The 25,815-nt window shown below is 43.7% G+C and overlaps 1 protein-coding gene across 5 annotated transcripts in view; it reads left to right on the forward strand.

The window, feature by feature from the left end:
• Nucleotides 1–25,815, forward strand: part of ATXN7 (ataxin 7) — a 288,809-nt gene that overhangs the window by 220,836 nt on the left and 42,158 nt on the right. For all 5 annotated transcript variants that reach the window (XM_029601018.1, XM_029601021.1, XM_029601020.1 and 2 more), the window contains 2 exons: nt 10,836–10,918; nt 12,063–12,328. In XM_029601018.1, coding sequence (XP_029456878.1) covers nt 10,836–10,918; nt 12,063–12,328 — 349 coding nt within the window. The remainder of the gene's footprint in view (nt 1–10,835; nt 10,919–12,062; nt 12,329–25,815) is intronic.

The raw sequence follows: 25,815 nt of genomic DNA on the forward strand, positions 1-25,815 counted from the left end.
TCTACCGGAAGAACCCATGTAATTAGGTCAGTCCAGACTTTCTCCAGCTCTGCAGAAGACAAAAAGGCCTTTGCCTATTCCATGCCAGGCAAGGGCACATGGCCTCTTGATGCCCTGAGAAATCAGGAAACTCTCGTGCCTAGGGATGCCTGAGGTAATAACCCTAGGCCACGCTCCATCCTTTCCCCCTCCCCTCAACTATATGTTCCTGTTTACCTAGCCCTGGAACAAAGCCTAGTGCTGAGAGGTGTTTCTTGACTCAGTGCTAGCGGGAACTTTATAGATACGGATCTAGTTCATTGCCATGGGATTCCTACCTTGCAGTTGGAACAGCCTGTGACCATCGTCTCAGTCTACAGGGATCCACTCCCCGGCCACCTTACTGAAGTGACCAAACCACTCACCCGGCTCCCCAGCGTCCTTCATAAGAAGACCATCTCTTTTTATGTTATCCCACAAGCCATGAATCCTATCATCTTGGGCCTACTATGGCATCAATGTCATCAACCAGTGATCAACTGAGAGTCATTGGATCTGGCTCGGTGGGGGGGACCCCCCTGTCATGCCATCTTTCTCTCTGCTGTGCAACCACCACCTCTCCTAACAGTAACAGTCACATTGCCTGGGTTTCTACCTCAATATTTGGCATACGAGGAGGTCTTCTTCAAGATGCTGGTCGAGACTCTACCTCCATACCAGACTTTTGACTGTGCTATTGAGCTACCTCTGGGCAAGGTGCCATCCCAAGGTCAGGTGTACCCATTGTTTGCTCCAGAAATGGAAGCAATGAGCAAATACATTAAGGAAAACCTGGATAGAGGATTTATTTGACCATCTTCCTCACCCACCAAGGCAAGTTTCTTCTTCGTGAGCAAGAACAATGGATAATTACACCCTTGTATTGATTATCGAGGCCTCAATGCCATTACAAAAAAAAAAAAAGATACCCACTTCCCTTGATCTTTGAACTGTTTGTCTGTCTGCGGAGTGCCCAAGTGTTTACCAAGTTGGATCCTTGAGGAGCATACAACTTAATCAGGATCCAAGAGAGTGACGAATGGAAAACCACCTTTAATATCCATGATGGTCACTATGAATACTTGGTGATGCTCCTTGGGTTATGCAGTGCGCACATTGTACTTCATTTTATGGTAAATGAGATCTGAGATCTGCTGTACTCCCACATGGTAGTATATCTTGATGATATCCCGGTGTTTTCTAAATCCCTGTTGGAACATTGAGACCAGGTGAGGCAAGTTCTCCAAAGACTCCATGAAAACCATCTCTATGCCAAGTTGGAGAAGTGTGTTTTTGAACAAAAAGAACTTTCCTTTTTAGTAAACATTATTTCTAGTCAAAGTGAAGGCCATTACAGACTGGCCCTGTCCAATGAGACTGAAGGCATTGCAACACTTGCTGCGCTTCATCAGTTATTACAAACAATTCATCCCTAACTATTCCACCATGGCAGGCCCACTCATTGCTTTAACAAAGAAAGGATCAGACACCAAAAACTGGACTACAGTTGTCACCCAAGCCTTTGAATGGCTTAAGGAAGAGTTCACCCAAGGCTCATGCTTGCACCACCCAGATCCAATCAGGCCGTTCATCTTAAGAGTTATATGCGTCTATCCTCAGGGTTGGTGCTGACCTCTTACAACATAATCCTAATGACACCCTGGTGATTTGTTCCTACTCTTCACGGAAATTCTCTCCCACAGAGAGAAACTATACAGTAGGGAACTGCAAACTCCTAGTGGTCAAGCTGACCTTAGAAGAATGGCAGCATCTGCTGGAGGACACTAAATAACAAGTGACTGTCTAAACTGACCACAAAAACCTGGAGCACCTGGCTCAAGCACAGAGACTAAATCCTAGACAAGCTCACTGGTCCCTATTTTTTAAATGGTTCGACATTGAATTGCGTTACTGGCTGGCTGACAAGACCCACTGGGCTGATGCCCTCTCTCGATACTTTGATATGGAAGGGACACAGAATCCCCCAGAGTCTGTCATTGACCCAGCCAAGATCTTGGCCACTGCCATTTATACTGTCCCTCCTGGCAAAACAGTGGTCCCTCGATGCCTGTGGCAAAAGGTCCTGGAATGGGCCAACCACTCCCGTCTCTGGTCAACCTGATATCACTACTGGTGGCCCCAGCTAAAAACAGATGTTCAGCGTTATATTGGTTCCTGCCCCATATATGTCATGCAGAAGAGTTTCAGAGCACGACCATGGGGGCTGTTACAGCCGCTGCCAGCTCCTACGAAACCGTACACTATGTGGCTACAGACTTTGTCTATGACCTCCTTCTCTCTGATAACAACACCATCATATGGGTGGTTGTGCACAGATTTTCTGAGATGACTCATTTCATACCTCTTCCTGGTCTTCTGTCTGCTCCCGAACTGTTTGTATAGCACATCTTCTGCCTACATGGATTACCTTGCCATATACTCTCAGACTGTGGGGTCTAATTCATGGCCCCTACTATAGAGCTTTGTGCCATATATTTGGGATTATCTTAGATTTTCTCCTATAACCCTGAAAGCAATGGTCAGACCAAGCAGGTAAACCAAGAGCTCAAGACATTCCAGTGAGCTTTTATCAATATTTATTTACTTATTTAGGCGTTTTATATACCGTCATTCCAAACATAGATCACAACGATTTAAAAGATCCGTATTCATATTCATGATCAACAATTACATACTGTTTGTTAGCATTCACCTTCTAGTTCGACGCCGCATTGTATACCTGCTCTCGGTCATAATCATAAATATTTTAGGAAATTACACTAGCTACTGTTTATTCTAATTCTTATTCGTGCATTTTCTATTCTAGTTCATATTCGTGCATTTTCATAGTTGACCTAATGGGGATACAGGTTCTAATACATGTTCTAATCCTACTAACATTCATTATTATTGCTTGCTCTATTAACATCAGTTTACATCACATCATTCATTGCTTTTTGTTCGCTCTGTTAACATTATCTCTGATACTAATGTAGTTGTTATCAGATTATTGGTCTTTTACATTAAATTATGCTTTTCTGAAGAGTGATTTTTTTTCAGTTCACATTTGAAATTTTTTTTTATCTGTTTGACAAATTGACTCTGCAAGGGAGATCCACAACTTGGGTCCTGCTGTGAAAAACATTCAGTCTCTTATTTGTGTTAGGTGTGTTTTCCGAGTTGAAGGTACCATAACCACAGACAGACATAGAGACAGGCATAGACTCACCACACTCAGATACAGAGATACAGGCAGACAGACCACATCTTACACAGAAACATAGACATACAGATAAAGCACACCAGACAGACACACACACTCCACACCACAACCAGACACATAGGCCACACACCACAATGGTAAGGGCTGGAAAAATTTTCAAAAAACATAGTTGCCAGCCAAAATTTTTTAGGAGCTGAATAAAACTTTATCCCACCCTGCCCAAGTTTTTCTTTTTTTTTTTACATTTTTGTTCTCACTAATTTTTTCTATTTTTCTCTGGTTTTGTATTTTTCTTAGTTCATCTTTTTATTTTCTCATGTTTCGATTTGCCTGTTTAACTTTTTTACACTTTTTGATTTTATCCACCCTTCCCACTTCCTCCTTTTCTCCCATCCAACTCCTTATTCTTTCTAGCCTCTTTACCCATTCCCCTCGTCTACCTCACCATTTCTTTTCCCCTGGTCAGGCAACAGCTGTGATCTCTCTCCCTAAGGACCTGGCAGCATTAGAAAAAATATAAATGGAATAAATATCTTCCTGCAACCCTCAGCTTGGGAGTCCCCATTTGTGTGGCTGGTATTTGTCCCAATTACCAATGGAGAAATCAAAATTGCACACCTATAACAGGTGTTCTCCAGGAAAATCAGCCACATAATTTCCCTTTCTGCCTTTGGAGTCAAAGGTGAGCTTCCTACAAAGACAGAGAAGACTCACGTGGTGGCAGCTATGTAGGAATACCCACACATGTCCAGAAAGACCTCCTTGATCTTTCTGAGCTCTACGAGAACTATCCATCTTCATGCCGTCGGATGACATCACCCAGTTGTGTGGCTCTAATTTGTCCTGCTATTTATGGAGAATACTTGTTACGGGTGAGCAACTTTTTTTTAACATAATAAAATTGCAGCATAAACAGGAATGCATATACAGTCAGCATTAATAAACAATTAATAAACAATAACACACAATAACATAAGTTACAACAAGCTTAACATGCCAGATAACTCAACAAACCTCCACCCTCACTCATAAGCAACTATGATAGCTTTCACACAATAATCCTCGATTAATCTGAAATGCCGACTTATTGTTTACTTTTCACTAATTCCCTGTTCCTATTCTCTCCCCTATGTTTGTTTTAATCTGCGAATATATCTGTTCTCCCTTTACGCCTTCTCCCCTATGTGTGCAACATTTATGACTTGACATTAACTCGACATTGGAATAGGCCTTTAACAGGTTAATTACATATTTGCTCTCCTGCTTCGTTATTGAATTAGAATATACATTTGTTCTTTATAGTTAAGGAGTTATATTATGTTCTTCTGAAAACAGTTATTTATGTAAAGCCTGTTGCTTTCATTTGTTTACACTCTGTAAATACTGTTATATGTAAAGCCTCTTGCTAATTTATTGTTTACTGTAAACCGAGGTGATGTATATCTATACGTGCCGCGGTATATAAAAATCACTAAATAAATAAATAAATAGATGATAGCCAAATTTATGAAAACCTCTATAAAGTAACGTCTTTACTAAGTTATGAAAATGTAAGTACTCTCTGGCTAGCCGCATCTCTGGAGGCAATTGATTCCATAAGTAGGAGAAACCTCTCTTATGATGAGCGGTCTACCTAACCACCTTTGGCATTGGATTGATCAATTGACACTCTTCCTGTGAGGGATATAGATCCTTAAATGATCCCTGAGATAGAATATTGGAAACTAGTTATAGATTTCAGCATGCGTCTTGCTCATTGGTGATTATGGTGACTAGTAGGAAGTATGTGGGATAAAGAAAACACCGTTAAATTTGCTAAATAGTATTACAGAAAATGTAATGATCAGTCTTTCAAATTGTTTAGCAACAGTGTTTAGTTCTATTAGTGAGACAAGATTTTGTGTATGAGAATGAATATTGATACAATTCTAGTTGGTCACTGTGGGTCCTATTCTTGTTCTGTTCTATTGGTGTAGTGCTGTGTAGTTAGCAGGCCATTAAATATGTAACAAACCCAGATAAATCTCAAAAATCACCACTGTATACAGTGATGCAATGTAATCAAAAATAAATCAAGAGCAACTAAAAACTGCTCTGTCGCTGCCAAACTGTGTTTTACAGTAAATTATTTAATGACCTTATTTTGTGTGAATTCAAAAATTACTCAGTTAACCTACACTCTGTGGAACTAAATTTCAAAAAAACTTTTCAAAAAAAGCTGAAAAAATATTTTTATGGAGAGGGTGGAAGTTTCATATATAGTGTAGGTGACTCCGCACCAATGTATAATTGGTTATAATCATCAACCTGCCACCACCTCCAAAAGACAAAAATTTTTTTTTAAATTTTTTTGTGAATTGAAATTGTAATCCCAAACAATTCAAAAACATCCGTGGTAATGTTGGTGTTTACCTCATCCGGTGGCTCGGAGCGGAACACAGCCAGCATGATGCGGCGAACAGAAAGTTTCAGTCTTCAGCAGATGTGAAGAATAGCCCTTGGCGAGGTCAGAATCCTTTGAGGTTGGTTCAGATTTGATGTTATACTCCCCTGAAGAAAGATCAGCATCTGAAACACGAACCATTTGTGACGGGCAACATGCTGGCTGTGTTCCGCTCCGAGCCACCGGATGAGGTAAACACCAACATTACCACGGATGTTTTTGAATTGTTTGGGATTACAATTTCAATTCACAAAAAAATTAAAAAAAAAATGTTTGTTCTTTTGGAGGTGGTGGCAGGTTGATGATTATAACCAATTATACATTGGTGCAGAGTCACCTACACTATATATGAAACTTCCACCCTCTCCATAAAAATATTTTTTCAGCTTTTTTTGAAAAGTTTTTTTGAAATTTAGTTCCACAGAGTGTAGGTTAACTGAGTAATTTTTGAATTCAAACAAAATAAGGTCATTAAATAATTTACTGTAAAACACAGTTTGGCAGCGACAGAGCAGTTTTTAGTTGCTCTTGATTTATTTTTCATTAAATATGTAAGACATTCAAAACCACTCTTGCATCAAAGAATGTGGAATCAAAGTTCTTTGGCTGCGATATTATAGAAACATACATAGAAATGACGGCAGAAGAAGACCAAATGGCCCATCCAGTCTGCCCAGCAAGCTTTCACACTTTTTTTTTCTGATACTTATTTGTTAATCTTGGCCTTTAGTAACCTTTTGGTTCTATTTCCCTTCCACCCCCGCCATTAATGTAACCATTTGGTTCTATTTCCCTTCCACCCCTGCCATTAATGTAACCTTTTGGTTCTATTTCCCTTCCACCCCCACCATTAACGTAGAGAGCAGTGCTGGAACTGCTTCTAAGTGAAGTATCTAGCTTAATTGGTTAGGGGTAGTAACCGCCGCAATAAGCAAGCTACTCCCACGCTTATTTGTTTACCCAGCCTGTGCAATTCAGTCCTTGTTGGTTGTTATCTCAATGTAAATCCACTTTTCTTCATTCCCCCTGCCATTGAAGCAGAGAGCTACTCTGGATATGTATTGAAAGTGAAGTATCAGGCTTAATTGATTTGGGGTAGTAACCGCCGCAATAAGCAAGCTACTCCCACGCTTATTTGTTTACCCAGCCTGTGCAATTCAGTCCTTGTTGGTTGTTGTCTGAATATAAAATCATCTTTTCTTGATTTCCCCCCCCCCCCCCCCCCCTGCCATTGAAGCAAAGAGCTACACTGGATATGCATTGAAAGTGAAGTATCAGGCTTGTTTGGTTTGGGGTAGTAACCGCCGTAACAAGCAAGCTACTCCCCGCTTTTTTGTGAATGCAAATCCTTTTTTCCACATTTCCTCTTGCCGTTGAAGCATAGAGCACTGTTGGAGTCGCATTAACCGTGTGCATGTCTATTGAATAAGGGTATTATCTCCAGGTAGTAGCTGTCGTTCCCACAAGCCACCCTCTCTTCATTCACATCCTCTAGACTTTATGGATCCACAGTGTTTATCCCATGCCCCTTTGAAGTCCTTCACAGTTTTGGTCTTCACCACTTCCTCCGGAAGGGTGTTCCAGGCATCCACCACCCTCTCCGTGAAGAAATGCTTCCTGACATTGGTTCTGAGTTTTCATCCTTGGAGCTTCAAATCGTGACCCCTGGTTCTGCTTATTTTTTTCCATCGGAAAAGGTTTGTCATTGTCTTTGGATCGTTCAAACCTTTCTGGAATCTGAAAGTCTGTATCATATCACCTCTGTTCCTCCTTTCCTCCAGGGTGTACATATTTAGATTCTTCCATCTCTCCTCATAAGTCATTCGATGAAGACCATCCACCTTTTTGTCGCCCTTCTCTGGACTGCCTCCATCCTGTCTCTGTCCCTTCGGAGATACGGTCTCCAGAACTGAGCACAGTCCTCCAGGTGAGGCCTCACCAAGGACCTGTACAAGGGGATAATCACATCCCTTTTCTTATTCGATATTCCTCTCTCTATGCAGCCCAGCATTCTTCTGGCTTTAGCTATCGCCTTATCACATTGTTTCCCCGACTTCAGATCGTTTGACACTATCACCCCAAGGTCACTCTCCTGCTCTGTGCACATCAGCCCTTCACCCACCATCGAATACATTTCTTTCGGATTTCCACACCCCATATGCATGACTCTGCACTTCCTGGCATTGAATCTCAGCTGCCATATATTTGACCACTCTTCCAGCTTCCTTAAATCCCGTCTCATTCTCTCCACTCCTTCCGGTGTGTCCACTCTGTTGCAGATCTTAGTGTCATCCACAAAAAGAAAAACCTTACCTTCTATCTCGTCCGCTATGTCGCTCACATAGATATTGAACAGGACCGGTCCCAACACCGATCTTTGCGGCATGCCGTTTAACACCGCTCTCTCTTAAGAGTAAGTTCCATTTACCATCACACATTGCCTTCTGTCCGTCAACCAGTTTGCAATCCAGGCCACCACCTCTGCACTTACTCCTAAGCTTCTCATTTCACTCACCAGCCTCCTGTGCGGGACCATATCAAAAGCTTTGCTGAAATCCAAGTAGATGACATCGAGTGCTCTTCCTCTATCCAATTCCCTAGTCACTCAGTCAAAAAAGTCAATCAGATTTGTCTGACAGGAACTTCCCCTGGTGAATCCATGCTGCCTCTGGTCCTGCAATTCTCCCGACTGTAGATAGTTCACTATTCTTTCTTTCAGCAGCAACTCCATTACTTTTCCCACCACCGAGGTGAGGCTAACCGGTCTGTAGTTACCAGCCCCCTCTCTGTTCCCAGTCTTGTGAAGCGGGACCACCACCGTTCTTCTCCAATCTCTCGGCACTACTCCCGTTTCCAGGGATCTATTGAACAGGTCACTCAGCGGAGCCACCAGCACATCTCTGAGCTTTTTCAGTATCCTGGGATGAACCTCATCAGGCCCCATGGCTTTTTCCACTTTCAGTTTCCCCAGCTCTTCTCATACATTCTCTTCTGTAAATTGAGTTACATCTACTCCACTCCCCTCCAGTTTCTTGTTAACTAGCGACGATCCTTCTCCAGGGTCTTCTTTAGTGAACACCGAACTGAAGTATTTGTTTAATATTTCTGCCATTTCTTCGTCTCTCTCCACACATTGATCTCTTCCACCTTTCGATTTCACTTATACCACTTTGGACTTTTCTCCTTTCTCTGATGTATCTGAAAAATGTTTTGTCACCTCTCTTTATCTCTTTGGCAGTCCTTTCTTCCGCTTGACTTTTTGCCTTCTTGATTACTTTCTTCGTCTCACTCAGTTCCACCAGATATTCTTCTTTGTGCTTCTCCCTTTGGGATCCTTTATATTTCTTGAATGCTGTTCTTTTAGCCTTTATTTTGTCAGCCACCTCCTTTAAGAACCAGATAGGTTTCATTTTTCTTTTGCTTTTCTTTACTTTTCTAACATATAGATTAGTTGCCTTGGTAATTGCTCCTTTTAGTTTGGTCCACTGTTGTTCCACATGTCTCTCATTCTCCCAGCCTTCTAGTTCTTCCTCCAGGTACTTCCCCATTTCATCAAAGTCCGTGTTTTTGAACTGCAAAACTCGGGTCTTCGTGCTTCTTCTCCATATCCTTTGTGTGATATGAAACCATACCGTTTTATGATCACTGGTGCCATCCTTCCTTAACAAGTTGTAGCCCGGTATTGCCGTATCCCAATCATGTGATGTCATGAACCATGTCTCCGTGACAGCAACAACGTCCAAGTCCGCCTCCACCATTAGGGCTTGCAGATCTGGGATTTTATTGCACAAACTATGAGCATTTGTGCTCATAGCTTTCCAGCTTTTCTCGTTCAGGTTACTGCTTTTACTGGACTCCTTTTGTGACTTTAGTTGAGTTTTGTTATCCACTTCACCCATCACAATGAGCTTTTTCCTTTGGTTACTGATCTGGAATTTCTGTATGCATTGGGTTTCTTCTCTCTTTTCAGATAACACTTCAATCTTTTTCTCAAGAACCTCTTCAGTATTTAATACAGAGAAGGCTTTTTGTACTTTTTGTACTTGATACAGTGTGCGTCTCTGCATCACAGGTCTAATTCTACCAGAGCCCACTGTAATCCTGTTGTTTTTTGAGTTCCTTAATGCCCTGTGTGATTGGGAGGGTAGACTTGTGGGCTGCACAGCTGTCAAGAACGGGTGTCTGTGGGTCACAGGTCTTATCCTATCTGAGCCCACTGTAAATCTCATTTTCTTTGATTTTGGGTTTTTATGTGTTAATGGGGAATTAATTCCTGAATAATGTAAAGTGGGTGAGGCTTTCTTTATTGAAACTAATTCAGCTTTAACTTCAGCCAGCTCCTTTTTCAAGGAAGAGAGTTCTGAGCAAATGGGGCAAACCCTAAGTTTCCAGATGATTTCCCTCAGAATAAAGGCTCCACAATAGTTACATTGGATAGTCCGCATTTTGGTAAATTTATTTGATGGATAACACCTAAGGAAACAGTTATCCTTTGGTAAAGGTTGTTCTCAGGACTCTGTATCTGCAATTGAGTTGGATAAGACCCTCCCCCTGATTGACTTACTAAGTTAAAACTTTTACGTTACGGGACACAAGAAGCTTTAGTGCTGGCTAAGCACAGCCCAAGTATCAGATTGACCCCTGGGACAAAATAGCTCACTTTCAGGTTTCAATATCAAATCTGCCCCTTACAAACTTTGGCAAATAGACAGCTCTACTACATTAAAGCACAGGTAAATAAAATAAAATTGCACTTAGATTATAATTAGAGAGATGCAAAAATAATGTCCCATAATAGCAATTTGGATTTCTGTTGCACTTTTCATTCAGACTGGAGCCCAACAAACTTTACAGCATAATCTGCATGCTTCTAGCTCTGGGCTGCCAATTCCTATTGTCTCATCTGTTTGACGGTTTCCATAGGGGAGAAGGATCAGTGGTGTGCTTACTCAATTATAGTTGAGTGAATTGAGGCATGAAGTGATAAAAGTAACTTGTTCACTTTCTCACAGAGTTGACTAGAGAGAAGTATTTAAACGTACAAATTTCAGGAGCTCTTCACTTTTGTAAGTTCACCTTGGCTAAACAACCCTTTCTCTCAAGATGTAAAGGAATTTTGATTTTAATAGAATATTTATAAATATTTTACAGAGCGGGAGTTTGATCCTGATATACACTGTGGTGTTGTCGATGTGGAAACCAAGAAGCCCTGCACTAGATCTCTGACATGCAAGGTAGGGAGCTTGGCTACAGTGAGAGAAGAGAGAGTGTCTCTGCAAACTTGTTTGTACTATATACTGAAAACATAGGGAACATTATTAAAGTACAGTGATTCCATTTAGCAGTGTTTTAATCAAGCAGCCATGATTCGGCAACAAAGATAAACAAACTGAAGCAACAGAAACTTGGGAACAAGCCTATTTGGGAGCCAACTTGGCAATATGGGAACATCTTATTTCAATTTAGACTTTGTTGCTCCATTGCAGATAACAGTGAAAGTAAAACGTGGTTGAAACAAAGACACAAAGTAAATTACTTTTTTTTTTTTTACTCAACGTGAAGAGAAAATTTAGAGCATTAAAGTATAATTAAATGCATTTTGGGGATATCCACAATGAATATTCATGAGAGAGATTTGCATGCCTTGCCTCCATTTTATACCAATCTATTTTATGGATATTCATTGTTGATGTCCTGGAAACCTGACTGGCTAGGTATATCCCAAGGACTAGGTTGAGAACTGCTACCCTAAAATGTCATCGCAGAAGATGTTTCATGAATACAGTTTTTCAGTCACTAACATTAAAGAACAGGAGAAATTGCCAACCAAATTTTCTGATTATTTGGCACTCACAAATAATGAGATACACAGAATACCAATAAAGAAAGCAAAGCTGTTCTAGGGAACATGGTGATTTAATATATACATCCAAATATATTACTTCAAGCAATGTATTTAACAATACCAAGTTCATCCAAAAATATGTGTGGTGTCTGAATTATCGGTGGGCTGCATTTTAGCTCTGATCAAACAAAATATTCCACCACATTGATGGAAATGTATGCAGCATAAGGAATAAGAAAGAGAAACTAGGGTTACTAGTCCCATGTTGGTGTGCTTGGGCCAGTGATACAAAGCTAACTTTTAAGCTGAATGATTTGAAAAAGTAGCCTTGGAAGTGTAGAAAAGTTCTTTGAGGTGGACGTTGTGTAGGAATAGAAAGGAATACAAATAGCTTACTTTTAAAGTGTTCGGAAATGACTGCTGAGCTTAAAAACTTTCATGATTGCTTGAAAAATTTATAAAATTTAAGGATTGGTGAGTATTGTACAATTTCACAGACAATACCTTGGACTGATAAAGCTCTCTGTTTGCAGACACATTCCTTAGGCTACCGGAGAGCTGTACTGGGCCGAAGGAAACGTTTTGATGTATTATTAGCTGAGCACAAAAGCAAGACCAGGGAAAAGGAATTGCTTCGCAACTCAGAACATCATCAGCATATGCCCCCTCTCAGGGAACCACATCCCTCATCTTCTAAAACTTCCCAGGAACTGCACCAAAATCCTCATGGAATTACTCCTACAGAATCAAAGCCTTCAATACCTAATAAACCCAAACCTCACAACTCCAGTCTTCCAAGGTGAGCAAACAATAAGAATAATCAAATTATCCCATGACTACTGGCTTCATTTGCCCAGCCCCATGTAACTCCCTCTCTACTATATGCCGGGATTTAAAGTCCTAGTGTTCTCATTCAGCAAGTCCAACTACGAGGCTAAGAACACATGAGAGCAGCAAAACCACAATTGAACTAAATGTTATGATGTTCATGGAGTTCTTTTTTTTTCTATGAATGAAACATGAAAGATGTTCTTTCAACCTAACTAGCTATGTGTACAGCCCAGTGAATTATGAGGTCAATATTCAGTGTGATTTGTCTTGCTGTGTTTGAAGTTAGCCGGTCAAATAGCTGGCTTCAAAGCTCCCTGCTGGCTGGCCTCCTCCAAACTATCTGGCTAAGTAGCTAGCTAGATAAAACTTAGATAATTTGGAGGCATTCCAAAGGCATTTTGGGCAGAGTTAAGTTATCCAGATAACTTATCTATTAACTTTTGTCATGACATTGAACAATCCTGAAATAACCAGACAACTTCATCCTGGATGAAGTTGTCTGGTTATTTTTAAGATAGATGAGTATATGCAATAGCACTGGGTAACCCTATTTACTAACAAAAGACCTCATTTACTAAGCATTTTTCCAATAGACAGAGAATGGGAAAAAAGCTTTAGAAAATCAGGCCCAAAATTAGCAAGATATATTTATCCACCTAACTTTCCTGGCCAGTCAGCAGCTGAAAATGGACCCCTATTTGCAGAAAAAAATCAAAATTTTGTTAAATCAATTGCTTTTATTTTTTTGCAGTGTTGCAGTATTTGAGCATTCTTAGGAAATATAAGCAAGTACTTACCACATTATACAATATAATAATGCTTATATTTTCCCTCTCACCCAAGCAGACCACACCATTCTCTCTCTCCCCCTCCCCAAGCCAGGTGCCATCTCTTTCTCTTTCCTTAAAGGCACACCCCACAACACTTTCTCTTAGAGATGGAGTAAGCTGACATCACAGTATATATAACCCTGCAGTGACCCCCCCCAGCCTGTCATTCTCCATCTCCAGCAGATGGTGGAAGTGCATCTCCCTATGGGGATTGCTGTGAGATTTTTGAAAGGAGAAATTCTAAATTCAGGAAAAGAAAGCCCCATTATCCCAGGACAACCAGGATGCTAGTCCTTACATGTGGGTGACATTGATGGAGCCCTATTGCGGAAAACTTTCTGTCAAAGTTTCTAGAAACTTTTGACTGGCACTTTGAGCCCACTGAGCATGCCCAGCATGCCATGATATTCTCTGCCACAGGGGTCTCCTTTCAGTCTTCGTTTTTCCATGCTGCTGTTGGCATCGCGGAGCATGAGCCTGTGTGAGTTTTCTCACAAACTGATTAAAAAATCAGATTAAAAAACAATTCTTTCTCTCCCATTTCGGGGTCTCCTGTGTTACCACCGGCCGTTGAGTAATTTTTTCTCATTTTACTCTTTTGAGTGAAACTTTTTTCCTCTCATTTCCATCGACTGCTGTCGAGGAAAATATGGCCACGGGATTTAAAAAATGTCCCAATTGTAAACGGACTATGTCCATTACAGATCCACACCTCGAGTGTGTCCTTTGTTTAGATCAAACGCACTATGTTACAGCTTGTCCAAAGTGCGCTGAGATGACCGCGAAGGGTCGAAAGGAATGCCAAGAAAAGATGGAACATTTATTCCATCTACAACTTTTGCCTTCCCCGTCAACATCTACTCAGTCGTCCCCAGCCGGAGTATCAAAACGTTTAATCTTCAAAAAACATCGTCCGGAAGGCTAGGGGGATAGTTCATCGCCGACCCCATCCGTAGCATCGACGAGGTCTTCGGCGGAACATCGACCAATGCATCGCCATCAACATCGTCACCCATCGATCCCGAAGGTGCTTCTCCCTCCAGAGAAATCAACTGCAAAACGGCCTCGACTTCAAGAAACACCTAGGCCTTCGACGCCGAGGCCTTCACCTCCTCTTGATGCACCGATCATCGAACCTCCACAGGGCCCTGTGGAAGGACCAACAATACCTCCACCACCACCACGTGTAGCTGCTCTGCCTGCACCAGCTATCACGGAGGAATTGACAGATTTTATCCGTCAAGCGGTGCTCCAAGCATTGAAGGACCAGTGACTATCGATGCCCTCGCCGACGTCTATGCCGGCGCCTGCACTGATGCTGGCGCTCCCGCCAATGCTGGTACCAATACCGAAGCCTGTACCAACACCGAAGTGGCCGCCGATGCCTCTACCATCGCCGATGCCCAGCCCAATACCGGAACCAGTTCAGTCGATGCCGACGCCAGTACCTGGGGCCCCAGGACAGCAAGAATTAGCGTTGTTTCAATTTATGATGCACTGAATCGTCGGTGCTCTACCATTGAAACAGATTCCACAGGAAGACGTCCCTGGACGGATACCGCTGGATGATCCACAGCCAGGACCTTCAGGGCTTTTTCGACCACCAAGGTCTTCTCCCACTTCTCCACGTCGAGAAGACCCTTACGATTCCTGGGAGGATAGATGTACGGATACTTCTGAGAGTTTTATGTCTGATCCTTCTCCTCCGGAAGGAAGGAAGAAATCCCCACTGGAAGATTTATCCTTCACAAATTTTGTTAAGGATATGGCAGACACCATACCATTTACTTTGGTATCAGAAGAGGACACAAGACAACAAACATTGGAAGTCCTACAGTTCGTGGACCCTTCAAAAGAAGTTTTGGCCATCCCTGTCCATGAAGTTCTGCTAGAATTACAGCACAGACTGTGGGAGCATCCATGCTCAGTACCATCCATAAACAAGAGAGTGGACACCACTTATTTGGTTCAAAATGTCCCCGGATACCAAAAATCACAACTGCCACATCAATCAGTTGTTGAGTCTGCACAAAAGCAGTCTAAGAGAATAAGACCTCATTCCTCCACTCCTCCTGGAAAGGATCACAGATTCCTGGACTCCTTGGGCAGGAAAGTCTATCAGGGAGCTATGCTCAATTCAAGGATTGCGTCATATCAGCTATATATGTCGCAATACCAGAGGAATCTGTGGAAACAGCTGCAAGATGTCTCAAATTCTTTAACAAAGCAGTACCAAGAAGCAGCTCAAACCATAATTCACAAAGGGCTTGAAGCTGGTAAGCACAAAGTCTGAGTCACTTACGACAATTTTGAAACTGCTTCCAGAGTAGCGGCCTCAGGAATAAGTGCACGTTGCTAGGCATGGTTGAAGGCCTCGGACCTCAGGCCTGAGGTCCAGGAAAAACTGGTTGATTTGCCATGTGTAAGAGACAATCTCTTTGGCTCAAAGGTGCAGGATGCTGTGGCCCAGTTGAAAGAACATACAGAAACCTTGCATCAGCTGTCGTCAGTTCTGCAGGATTCTGCTGCATCATCATCCTGCCGCCCTCCTAGGAAGGAATCTCGAAGACCTTTCTACAGGCAGAGACGTTATTACCCTCCAGCATCAAGGGGCAGATCTTCTCGTCCGCAGCAAAGATCTCAGCCCAGGCAACCTAGAGCTGCTAGGCCTCAACTTCCACTGCAGATGGGACCGGCTGCAGGCTTTTGAGGCCACTACCAGAGACCAAAGTCATCTCCAAAATCCACAACCGGATCTACCAGTAGGAGGCCAAGTTTCCTCCTTTTACAACCAATGGGTGCTCTCAATAATATCTCGAGGTTACCAACTCAATTTTGTCTCAATTCCAAGAGATTCTCCTCCAAAACGAAAATCACATAATTCATCTACAAGCAGAATTATCCACCATTCTGAGAGTCACGGCTGTAGAATCGGTGCCCCGGATTCAGCAGAGGATTCTACTCCCGATATTTCCTCATTCCAAAGAAAACCGGAGGCCTACGTCCCATCCTAGACCTCAGAAATCTCAACAAATTTCTGAAGAAAGAAAAGTTCAGGATGGTTTCTCTAGGCACCATGCTTCCACTTGTTCAAACAGGAGATTGGCTTTGTTCTCTGGACCTACAAGACGCTTACGCTCACATTCCAATCTTCCTTCCTCATTGCAAGTATCTGCGCTTCCTGGTGGGTCATCAGCATTTTCAGTACAGAGTACTACCATTCGACTTGCCTCAGCTTCCAGAGTATTCACAAAATGCCTGGCAGTAATAGCAGCACACTTACACAAGGAAAGTGTCCACGTCTTCCCTTATCTGGACGATTGGCTCATCAGAAGTCAATCTCAACAAGGAGCTCTGGCTTCTCTCAGTCGAACAATTAGTCTACTTCACTCCATGGGCTTACTCATGAATTATCAAAAGTCCCATCTCATTCCGTCTCACCTGCTTCAATTCATAGGAGCAGAATTGAACACCATACTTTCAAAAGCCTTTCTACCCGAGGATCGGGCAGCTACACTTTCCCTATTGGCAAACTCGCTACACTCAAAGAAACAAGCAATAGCTCATCAGTTTCTAACTTTACTAGGCCACATGGCCTCAACAGTTCATGTCACTCCTATGGCAAGACTAGTCATGAGAATAACCCAATGGACTTTATGATCACAATGGATCCAAGCCATTCAACCACTATCCTCTCCAATTCAAATAACCCACCAGCTGCGTTCATCTCTACTTTGGTGGGCGAACAAGGACAACTTGCACAAGGGCCTGCCCTTCCAACAACCAGTCTCACAGATAACTTTAACTACAGACGTGTCCACCTTGGGCTGGGGAGCTCACATAGACAATGTCCAGACCCAAGGTACTTGGACGAAACGTGAAGCGACATTTCAAATCAATTTCCTGGAACTTCGAGCTATACATTATGCGCTGCATGCATTCAAGGACTGCCTTTCACACAAGACTGTTCTAATCCAAACAGACAACACAGTAGCCATGTGGTACATCAACAAACAGGGAGGTACGGGCTCATATCTCCTTTGTCAAGAAGCTGCACAGATTTGGGGCTGGGCCCTAACATACTCAATGTTTCTCCGTTCCACTTATCTGGCAGGCATTCACAACGTAGTGGCAGATCGACTCAGTCATCAGTTCCAACCACACGAGTGGTCCCTGGATCCCTTAGTAGCGGCCAGGATATTTCAATATTGGGGGCATCCAACAATAGACCTCTTTGCATCACACCTGAATCCCAAAGTGGACAAGTTCTGCACTCTGCACAGGCAGAAACACCAGCCAGCCAAGGATGCCTTTGCTCGCCCTTGGAACTCAGGCCTTCTATACGCGTATCCTCCAATACTGCTCATAACCAAGACTCTAATGAAGCTACAACAGGACAAGGGGTCCATGATACTCATAGCCCCGTATTGGCCTCGACAAGTATGGTTTCCCATACTTCTAGACCTCTCGATCAGAGAACCAATTGCCTGGGTGTGGTTCCCACTCTCATAACTCAGGATCAGGGTTGATTGCACCATCCCAACCTTCAATCCCTATCCCTGACAGCATGGATGTTGAAAGCTTGATTTTACAACCACTCAATCTTTCCACCAATGTATCTCAAGTGCTTATAGCTTCACGTAAACCTTCAACACGAAAGAATTATTCTTCAAAATGGAAAAGGTTTACTTTGTGGTGCATGCAAAAGAGTATTGATCCTTTCTCCTGCCCCACAACTTCTCTGCTGGACTATTTATGCCATCTTTCAGACTCTGATCTCCAAACTTCATCTGTCAGAGTACACCTAAGTACAATCTCAGCTTACCATAACAAAATGGGAGATGCACCAATATCCATACAACCTCTTGTTATAGGTTTATGAGAGGTTTAACTCTCCTTAAACCACCAATTCGGCCACCAGTCACAGAATGGGACCTTAATCTGGTCTTAACAAGACTCATGCTTTCTTTTTTGAACCCATGACTTCCTGTGATCCAAAATTTCTCACATGGAAGACTATCTTCCTTATAGCCATTACATCAGCTAGAAGGGTTAGTGAGTTACAAGCACTTGTCACTTTCTCACCCTATCCAAAATTCCTACATGACAGAGTGGTTCTCCGTACACATCCAAAATTCCTCCCCAAGGTAGTTACGGAATTCCACTTGAACCAATCCATAGTTTTACTCACATTCTTTCCAAGGCCTCATTCTCACCAAGGAGAACGGGCCTTACATACATTGGACTGTAAGCGTGCGCTAGCATATTACTTAGACCGCACTGCAGTCCACAGGAAATCCACTCAACTCTTTGTTTCTTTTGATCCAAACAAACCGGGTAAAGCAGTGGGTAAACATACTCTCTCCAACTGGCTAGCAGATTGTATACAGTTTTGCTATGAAAAAGCAGGCCTTCCTCTCCAAGGGCAAGAAAAGGCGCATTCAGTAAGAGCAATGTCAACTTCAGTAGCACACTATCGTTCAGTGCCAATTCTTGACATATGTAAAGCAGCAACATGGAGTTCTCTTCACACCTTCGCAGCTCATTACTGTTTGGACAAAGAAGGATGACAAGATTCAGCCTACGGACAATCTGTCTTAAAGAACTTGTTTCCAGTATAATCCCAACTCCTTCTACATCCAATCTGCTGTGATTTTGGCTGCCTCATTTTTACCAACAATTCTGCACTGTTGCTTCACTATAAAATGACTCAGCCTATAGCTTGCTAATCACCCACATGTGAGGACTAGCATCCTGCTTGTCCTGGGATAAAGCAAAATTGCTTACCTTGTAATAGGTGTTATCCCAGGACAGCAGGATGTAGTCCTCACGAAACCCACCCGCCACCCTGCGGAGTTGGGTCCGAAATTTTTTATTATTTTATTTTTGCTAAAGCTTATTGCTACATACGAGACTGAAGGGAGACCCCTGTGGCAGAGAATATCATGGCATGTTGGGCATGCTCAGTGGGCTCGTGCCAGCCAAAAGTTTCTAGAAACTTTGACAGAAAGTTTTCCGCAATAGGGCTCCATCAATGATGTCACCCACATGTGAGGACTACATCCTGCTGTCCTGTGATAACACCTATTACAAGGTAAGCAATTTTGCTCTTTCCTGCAGTGATACCTAAAGGTTCTTCCCCCAGCTGAGAATTCCTGACGCAATTTCCATGGTACCTCAGAGGTGTGCCTTGGTCCGGTAGCTGGGTTTCCCGGCATGGACTTAGCTGCTAGTTCAGCTGAAAGGCAGCGGGTGCAGAAGGGACTTAGCTGCTACTTAAGCTGAAAGGCAGCGGATATAGAAGGCTGAGTGCGGCGGTGATGGCAGATGCCCTCTCCGCCCCCCCCCCCCCTCCACACAGCCGGAGACTGTCTCTGTACTCAGCCGGTAAGTGCTGAGCTCAGGTAAGGTTTAAGGGAAAAAAAGAGAAAGTTTTATCTGAATCAGAGACAGAGGGGTTTCAGGGTTTCCTCCAGTCTCCATTCTCGGTGCACCGTGCTAACGTTCGTTTCTGCTTCCATTGGGGTTGGGGAACTGGGCAGCCTGGGGGGGCGGGGTTAAGTGGCCTCCGATGGGCTAGGCCCCGCACTTAGGCTTTTTTCTCACACGCTGTGTGGTAGGCAGCAGTGGCCATTTTCACACACTCTTGTGTGTGTTCTGCCTTCTATAGGCGTCTGTGTGTGTGGTGTGTCAGCTCTGCGCATACATGCGCTCGTTTTTTTTTGGGCGTGCTTTTTACGCACACAAACAGTTTTACACACTTAACTTGGCGTACAGATGGTATCTGCTCATTGCCACACTTTCTTTTAGGCACTTTCCGACACACGTTTACTGCAGCAATGGCACCAGTAAGCAAGAAGCCAAAGCTTCTTCCTATTTGTGTTGCCTGTCATATTAGGGCTTCTCAGCCTGACCTGACTTCTAACCTGTGTCAGTGCTACTCAGAAGCTCAGGGAGAGTTGTCTTCCTTGGATTTTGCTAAGCCTGGCTCTTCCCATTCTGACGATGACTTGGTCACAGCCTTGACTAGGAGGACACCAGATTTTGGTTCTCCCTTGACTGGCTTCTCTGCTGGCAAAGGCAATTCTGTGAGATCAGCTCCAGTTCCTTCTAGGCTTGGTCTGGACCCGGTTGCTTTTTCATAGGTGGAATTTTTTCAAGGCTTTCAAGCCTTTCTTCAGGCTCTGTCCTCTGCTTCCCCTATTTCTGTCTGGTCAGACCCTCAGCCGGTGGCTCCTCCCTCTTCCAATTCTTTGCTTAAGCGCTGGGGCTCATTTCTGCTCCTTGTGGGTGTTCCCGACAGGAATCCGGATGGCACTGATGATGAGGTTGATCCTGATTACCTGGAAGATGGGGAAATTCCTCCAGGGCTGGAACCGTATTGAACCATGTTGCGGTTTTTTCATAAAGATGAACTGCTGGTCCTGATTTCCCAGACCTTGAAACAGCTGGGTGTTCCTGGTTTGGATGCTATGTCAGAGCCAAGGAAGAATCCCATTTTGGTTTCCTTTCATAAAGCCTCTTGTTTTTTGCCCGGTGATAGATGCCATCCAGGAATTGATTGATCTGAAATGGGATTCCCCAGAGGCAAATTTTAAAGGAGGTCAGACATTGGAAGGTCTGTACTCCCTGGATCTGGCTGTGAGAGAGCGTTTGCTTTCCCAAAGTGAATGCTCTGGTATGTGCCATGTCTAAGCGGACGACTATCCCCATAGAGGGAGGAATTGCCTTGAAGGATGTACATGATAGAAGGATTGAGGCTATTCTTAAGCAAGCCTTTGAGGCAGTGGTGATGAATATACAGATTGCTTCCTGTTGCACCCTAGTGGCGAGATCTTGTCTGCTTCTCAGGAGGTTGACGAGTCTGGAGGGAATTCGAGAGCAGTTATGGAGCTTGCTGCCACCTTTTTAACAGACATAGGCTGTGATTTGGTCCGTACCTGGGCCAGAGGAGTGGCTTCGGTGATTGCAGCCAGGCGTCAACTCTGGTTGCGAAATTGGTCAGCTGACACAGCTTCCAAAGCCAATCTTATCAAGATGCTCTTTAAAGGCTCGCTCTTGTTTGGGAGCAAGTTGGAGAAACTGGCCAGTAAGTGGGGCGAGTCTCCGGTGCCTCAGTTGCCAGAACATAAGAAACAGTTACAGCGCCCTTTTGGTAAAAGGGGTTGTATCCGGGGTAACAGGCGCTTTTGTCCCTACAGAGGGATGACCTTTCAGCAGACTCGGCCTTTCGGTAGGTCTCAGTCCTTTGGTCCCCCAGCAGCCCAAGAGAGGAGCGGGCTTGGGTGGTGGACTTTCCCAAACTTCCCAATGAAGGTTTGACGGCCCACCTTCCAGAACAGGAAATAGGGGGACATCTCTGTCTCTTTTATCGGAGGTGGGTCGAGATCATGTCGGACCAGTGTATCCTGGAGGCGATATGCGAAGGGTATGTACTGGAATTTTGCAGTATTCCTTGGGACCTGTTCATGGTGTCCCCTTGCCACTCCTCGAAGAGTCCACACTTCAAAGGCTCCTTAGACTGAGGGCTGTGGTTCTAGTGCCCACATCTCAAGAAAGTATGGAGTGATATTCCATTTATTTTGTTGTGCCCAAGAAGGAGGGCTCCTTTCATCCCATCTTGGATCTCAAGAAGGTCAACCGTCACTTGAAGGTGACTCATTTTCAAATATAAACTTTATGCTCTGTAATAATGGCAGTGCAGTCGGGGGAATTTCTGACCTCCTTGGATCTGTCAGAGGCTTATCTTCATATTCCCATCCGATTGGAACACCAATGGTTTCTACACTTTGCGGTGTTGAGGCGCTATTATCAGTTCCGGGCACTGCCATTTGGTCTAGCCACCACTCCTAGAACATTTTCCAAGATTATGGTGGTGGTAGCAGCAGCCTTGCGAAAAAAAGGAATCCTGGTGCACCTGTATTTGGATGACTGGCTAATTCGAGCCAAGTCTCAGGAAGAGAGCCACCTGATGATCTCCTTATTGCAGGAGCTCAGTTGGGCTATATGTTCTGCGCGTTGGATTTCAGAGCTGCAGGCCTTGTCTTGCCGTGAGCCATTCCTTCGGGTGACTCCGGGGACATTACAGCTGCGTACTGTTCCATCCTTCTTGCCCAAGGTAGTCTCAGACTTTCATTTAAATTAGTCCATCTCCTTGCCATCCCTGGATAAGGTTAGGGTTGCGGAGGAGTTTCGCCTTTTGTGCTCCTTGGACATTAAGCATCTTGTCGTGTAGTATTTGGAGGTCTCTGAGTCTTTTCGAAAGACGGATCACCTGTTTGTTCTCCATGTCGGGAGTTAGCAGGGCGCTTCGGCTTTGCGGGCTACCATAGCTTGTCGGTAAGGAGATGGTTATGGCCATGTATGTGGATGCTGGAAAGCTGTTGCCTACTCAGATTAGGGCTCATTCTACTAGGGCTCAGGCAGTGTCATGGGCGTAGGTTAGTCTGTGGTCTCCTGTTGTTATCTGCCAAGCTGCGATGTGATCCTCCTTACACATTTTTTCCAGGTTTTATCATCTGGATGTTTAGGCCCGGGAGGATGCAGCCTTTGCACGTATGGTGTTGACTGGACCATGGGCAGCCTCCCACCCTGTTGGGGAGTAGCTTTGGTACTTTCCACTGGTCCTGAGTCCATCTGGTTTTTTTTATTGGTTTCCCCTTGTTATTTGTAAACCGGTACGATAAGACCTGTCTTGAGCATCGGTATATTAAAAGAACCTAAATAAAATAAATAAATAAATAAATAAATCTGTCTACACGCTAGGAAATGGAGAAATTACTTATCTGATAATTTCATTTTCCTTAGTGTAGACAGATGGACTCAGCTTCCCACTCTCGGCTACACATGAGTGTCAGTAGTCCTCCTGTGGGGCTCAGAGTCCCAACAGATTACTGGTAGGTGTTCATCCCATCCCTAGCTTGGAGTACCTAGAATCTTATGTGAGTTCATTGTTTATGGTTAGTTGAGTACAGTTCTAGTTATCTGTTTTTAATCATGTTGTAAATCAAGTTTTTTGCCAGTCTGTCCACAATAACCCACTGGTCCTGAATCCATCTGTCTACACTAAGGAAAACAAAATAATCACATAAGTAATTTCTCCAATAACACCTCCTTCCATCCAACCTGTATGGGCCATTGCTACTTGTCTTTCTTGCCTGCATTCTGGGGACTTTTGCAATTTAGTATAATTATGCGTACTTTGCTCAATTGTGCACAGAATTATATAGCCATATAATTGCATAATTACCCAGAATATATATGTAACTATGTAAAGCAAGTCTATGGGTCCAGCCTGCCAACATGGCACTACAATGTTAAAAATACCTGATTGTAATGACTAAGTAGAGAATTTAGTTCTCAGAGTTGTTGAATCAAAGGTGAAAGTTTGATGAAGTGTGCTACCATCATTTACCTTGCACCTCAGACTCTCGTCTAATTCTTGTATTGAAATTAAGGTAATGGGCTTCTGCCAGCAGATTAAGTAGCATGATGAAAAGAAGAGAGAGAATGTGACAGGGTAGAGTAATCATGAGAAACAGTGATGGTATGACTGCATCAGGCTTCCCACAAAGCATTAGGGTAATCTGCGTGGAGCAGCGCTTACTATACGAGCAGAAGTAGTAAAACTGCATTGGGTTTCCAAGAAGGCTGGGATAGACTGCATGGAAAGCCAATGGTTAAAGTCTAAATTTCAGTGAGCATGGTGAGGCCAATTGCTTTGGACAACAATCTCACTGAATTTGGTGATTGTTGGTATTATTTCAAAACTGGGCAATAAGACATGGAATGGAGCATGGGTGTTGGATTAAGTATTAGTTTTGTAAGAATCAAATTTGAAGATGACAAGTCCTGAAATGGCCTTCCAGTGGAGGTGGTGAAAGGTGAGACTTTTAAAGATTTTGGGTATGCTTGGAACAGATATGGAGGGCAGTGATAGGAAACAAATTGAGTGTTCAGGTAGAAGACATAGTGGAGGTTGCATATGGGAATTTATATGCTCATCTACCAGAAGTGGAAGAATCTTAACTGGGCAGACTGGATGGCACAATATGATCGTTCTTTGTCATTATTTACAAACAGGCCGATACAGTAAAGTGCGGCCGCGGTTACCCTGCTTCTAACCCGCTTTCTACTCACAATTTGGCCTGTGATTCACTATCCCTTTTAACCCATCCTTACCACCTCTTTAAATCTACGGGTAACCCTTTCCGCCCGCGGCATGTATATGAGATGTAAACGATCGGATTAGCTATTCTCTCCCATACAGTAACGCGCGCTCCGATTATCGCTTTTTAAACCTGCAGTTTTGCCGCGCGTTTAACCTGCTAATTTACCGCCTACCCCTACCCCTGCGTTAGTGTGGAGCATCTCACGCCATGACCTGAGCGCCCAGCTGGACGTCCGAGGTCACGGCGTGCACTCATTACGTTTTAGAGAATAGGGAGCCATGGGGAGCGCCCGATCCGCCCCGGGCTGCTGAAGCCGCTCTCGCCGCCGGCTGTCCCCGGGAGGAGGGGAGAGAGGACTGGGGCTGCTCCGGAGCTGCCAGGGCAGGTGAGCGGGGGCTGGCAGAAAGTTTGCCCGATTCACTTCGGTCTTGTCCCGGGGAGTTAGGGGGTCAGGCAGTGAAGCGGGGTTGGCTGGGGCTGCTCCAGAGCTGTCAGCGCAGGAGATGGACGCGGCCAGGGCAGGTGAGCGGGGGCTGGCGGAAAGTTTGGGGTGAGTTAGGGGGTCAGTCAGCCCTTCTCCTGTATCCACTTCCTGGTACCTGTCATTTCAAATGTCATTTGAAATGACAGATACCAGTGCACCCAGGATACTGTATAGGCGCTGTATAGCGCCTATACAGTAAAATAGATTGCGCTTCCTAGACGCGCGTTGGATGCGCGTTGGATGCGCGTTGGACGCGGCTTGCATTTGCATGCCATTTAAATACAGTATCGAGCGGTATGTGTTTCAAACTGTGCGGGCGGCAAACGCGGGTGCGCCCGGCACTAACGCACCCCTTTCTACTGCACCTTACTGTATCGGCCCGAAAATTAGAAGTAAGCTTCCTGACTGAAGCCGATAGGAATTTGATACTTAACTGGGGGACTTGCTTCTCTAGTTCAGTTTCGTTTAGCTTTAGAATTGCCACCTTGGAGCCAGAAGATTTCAGATTTTTATCCCAAAACTCTTAATTGGTGAGATACACTGCAACAAGAATGTATTTAAGAAAGGGAAGTGGAGGCACACGATGAGCCCTTATGAATTATCATTCCACTTGGGGGAAAGCACAGCAAGTAAAAATATAAACATGCTTGCACATCAGGAGAGCTAATGAAAAAAATCCATAAAGAATATGTGGCCCTGTCCACTGGGGAGTCATTAAATGAAAATATCATATATCGCTTCCCACAAGGCTTAATTATTCATAAAATATTTTCTGTATCCATATTAGAGATAAATGAGAAAATCTCAACTGTGGATGGAGATCATATACTCTTCCCAAAGACTTGATATTATCTGGCAAACAAAGTTTTGAAAATTGTACTCAAGCCAAAGTTGTATTAAAACAATGCAGGAAAATTGTAAATAACATGAGAACATTCTGGTAGGACTGGGGATTGGGGACTGTCTTAAC

The sequence above is a fragment of the Rhinatrema bivittatum genome, chromosome 4, assembly GCF_901001135.1.
Source record: "Rhinatrema bivittatum chromosome 4, aRhiBiv1.1, whole genome shotgun sequence".
Classification (NCBI taxonomy): Eukaryota; Metazoa; Chordata; class Amphibia; order Gymnophiona; family Rhinatrematidae; genus Rhinatrema; species Rhinatrema bivittatum.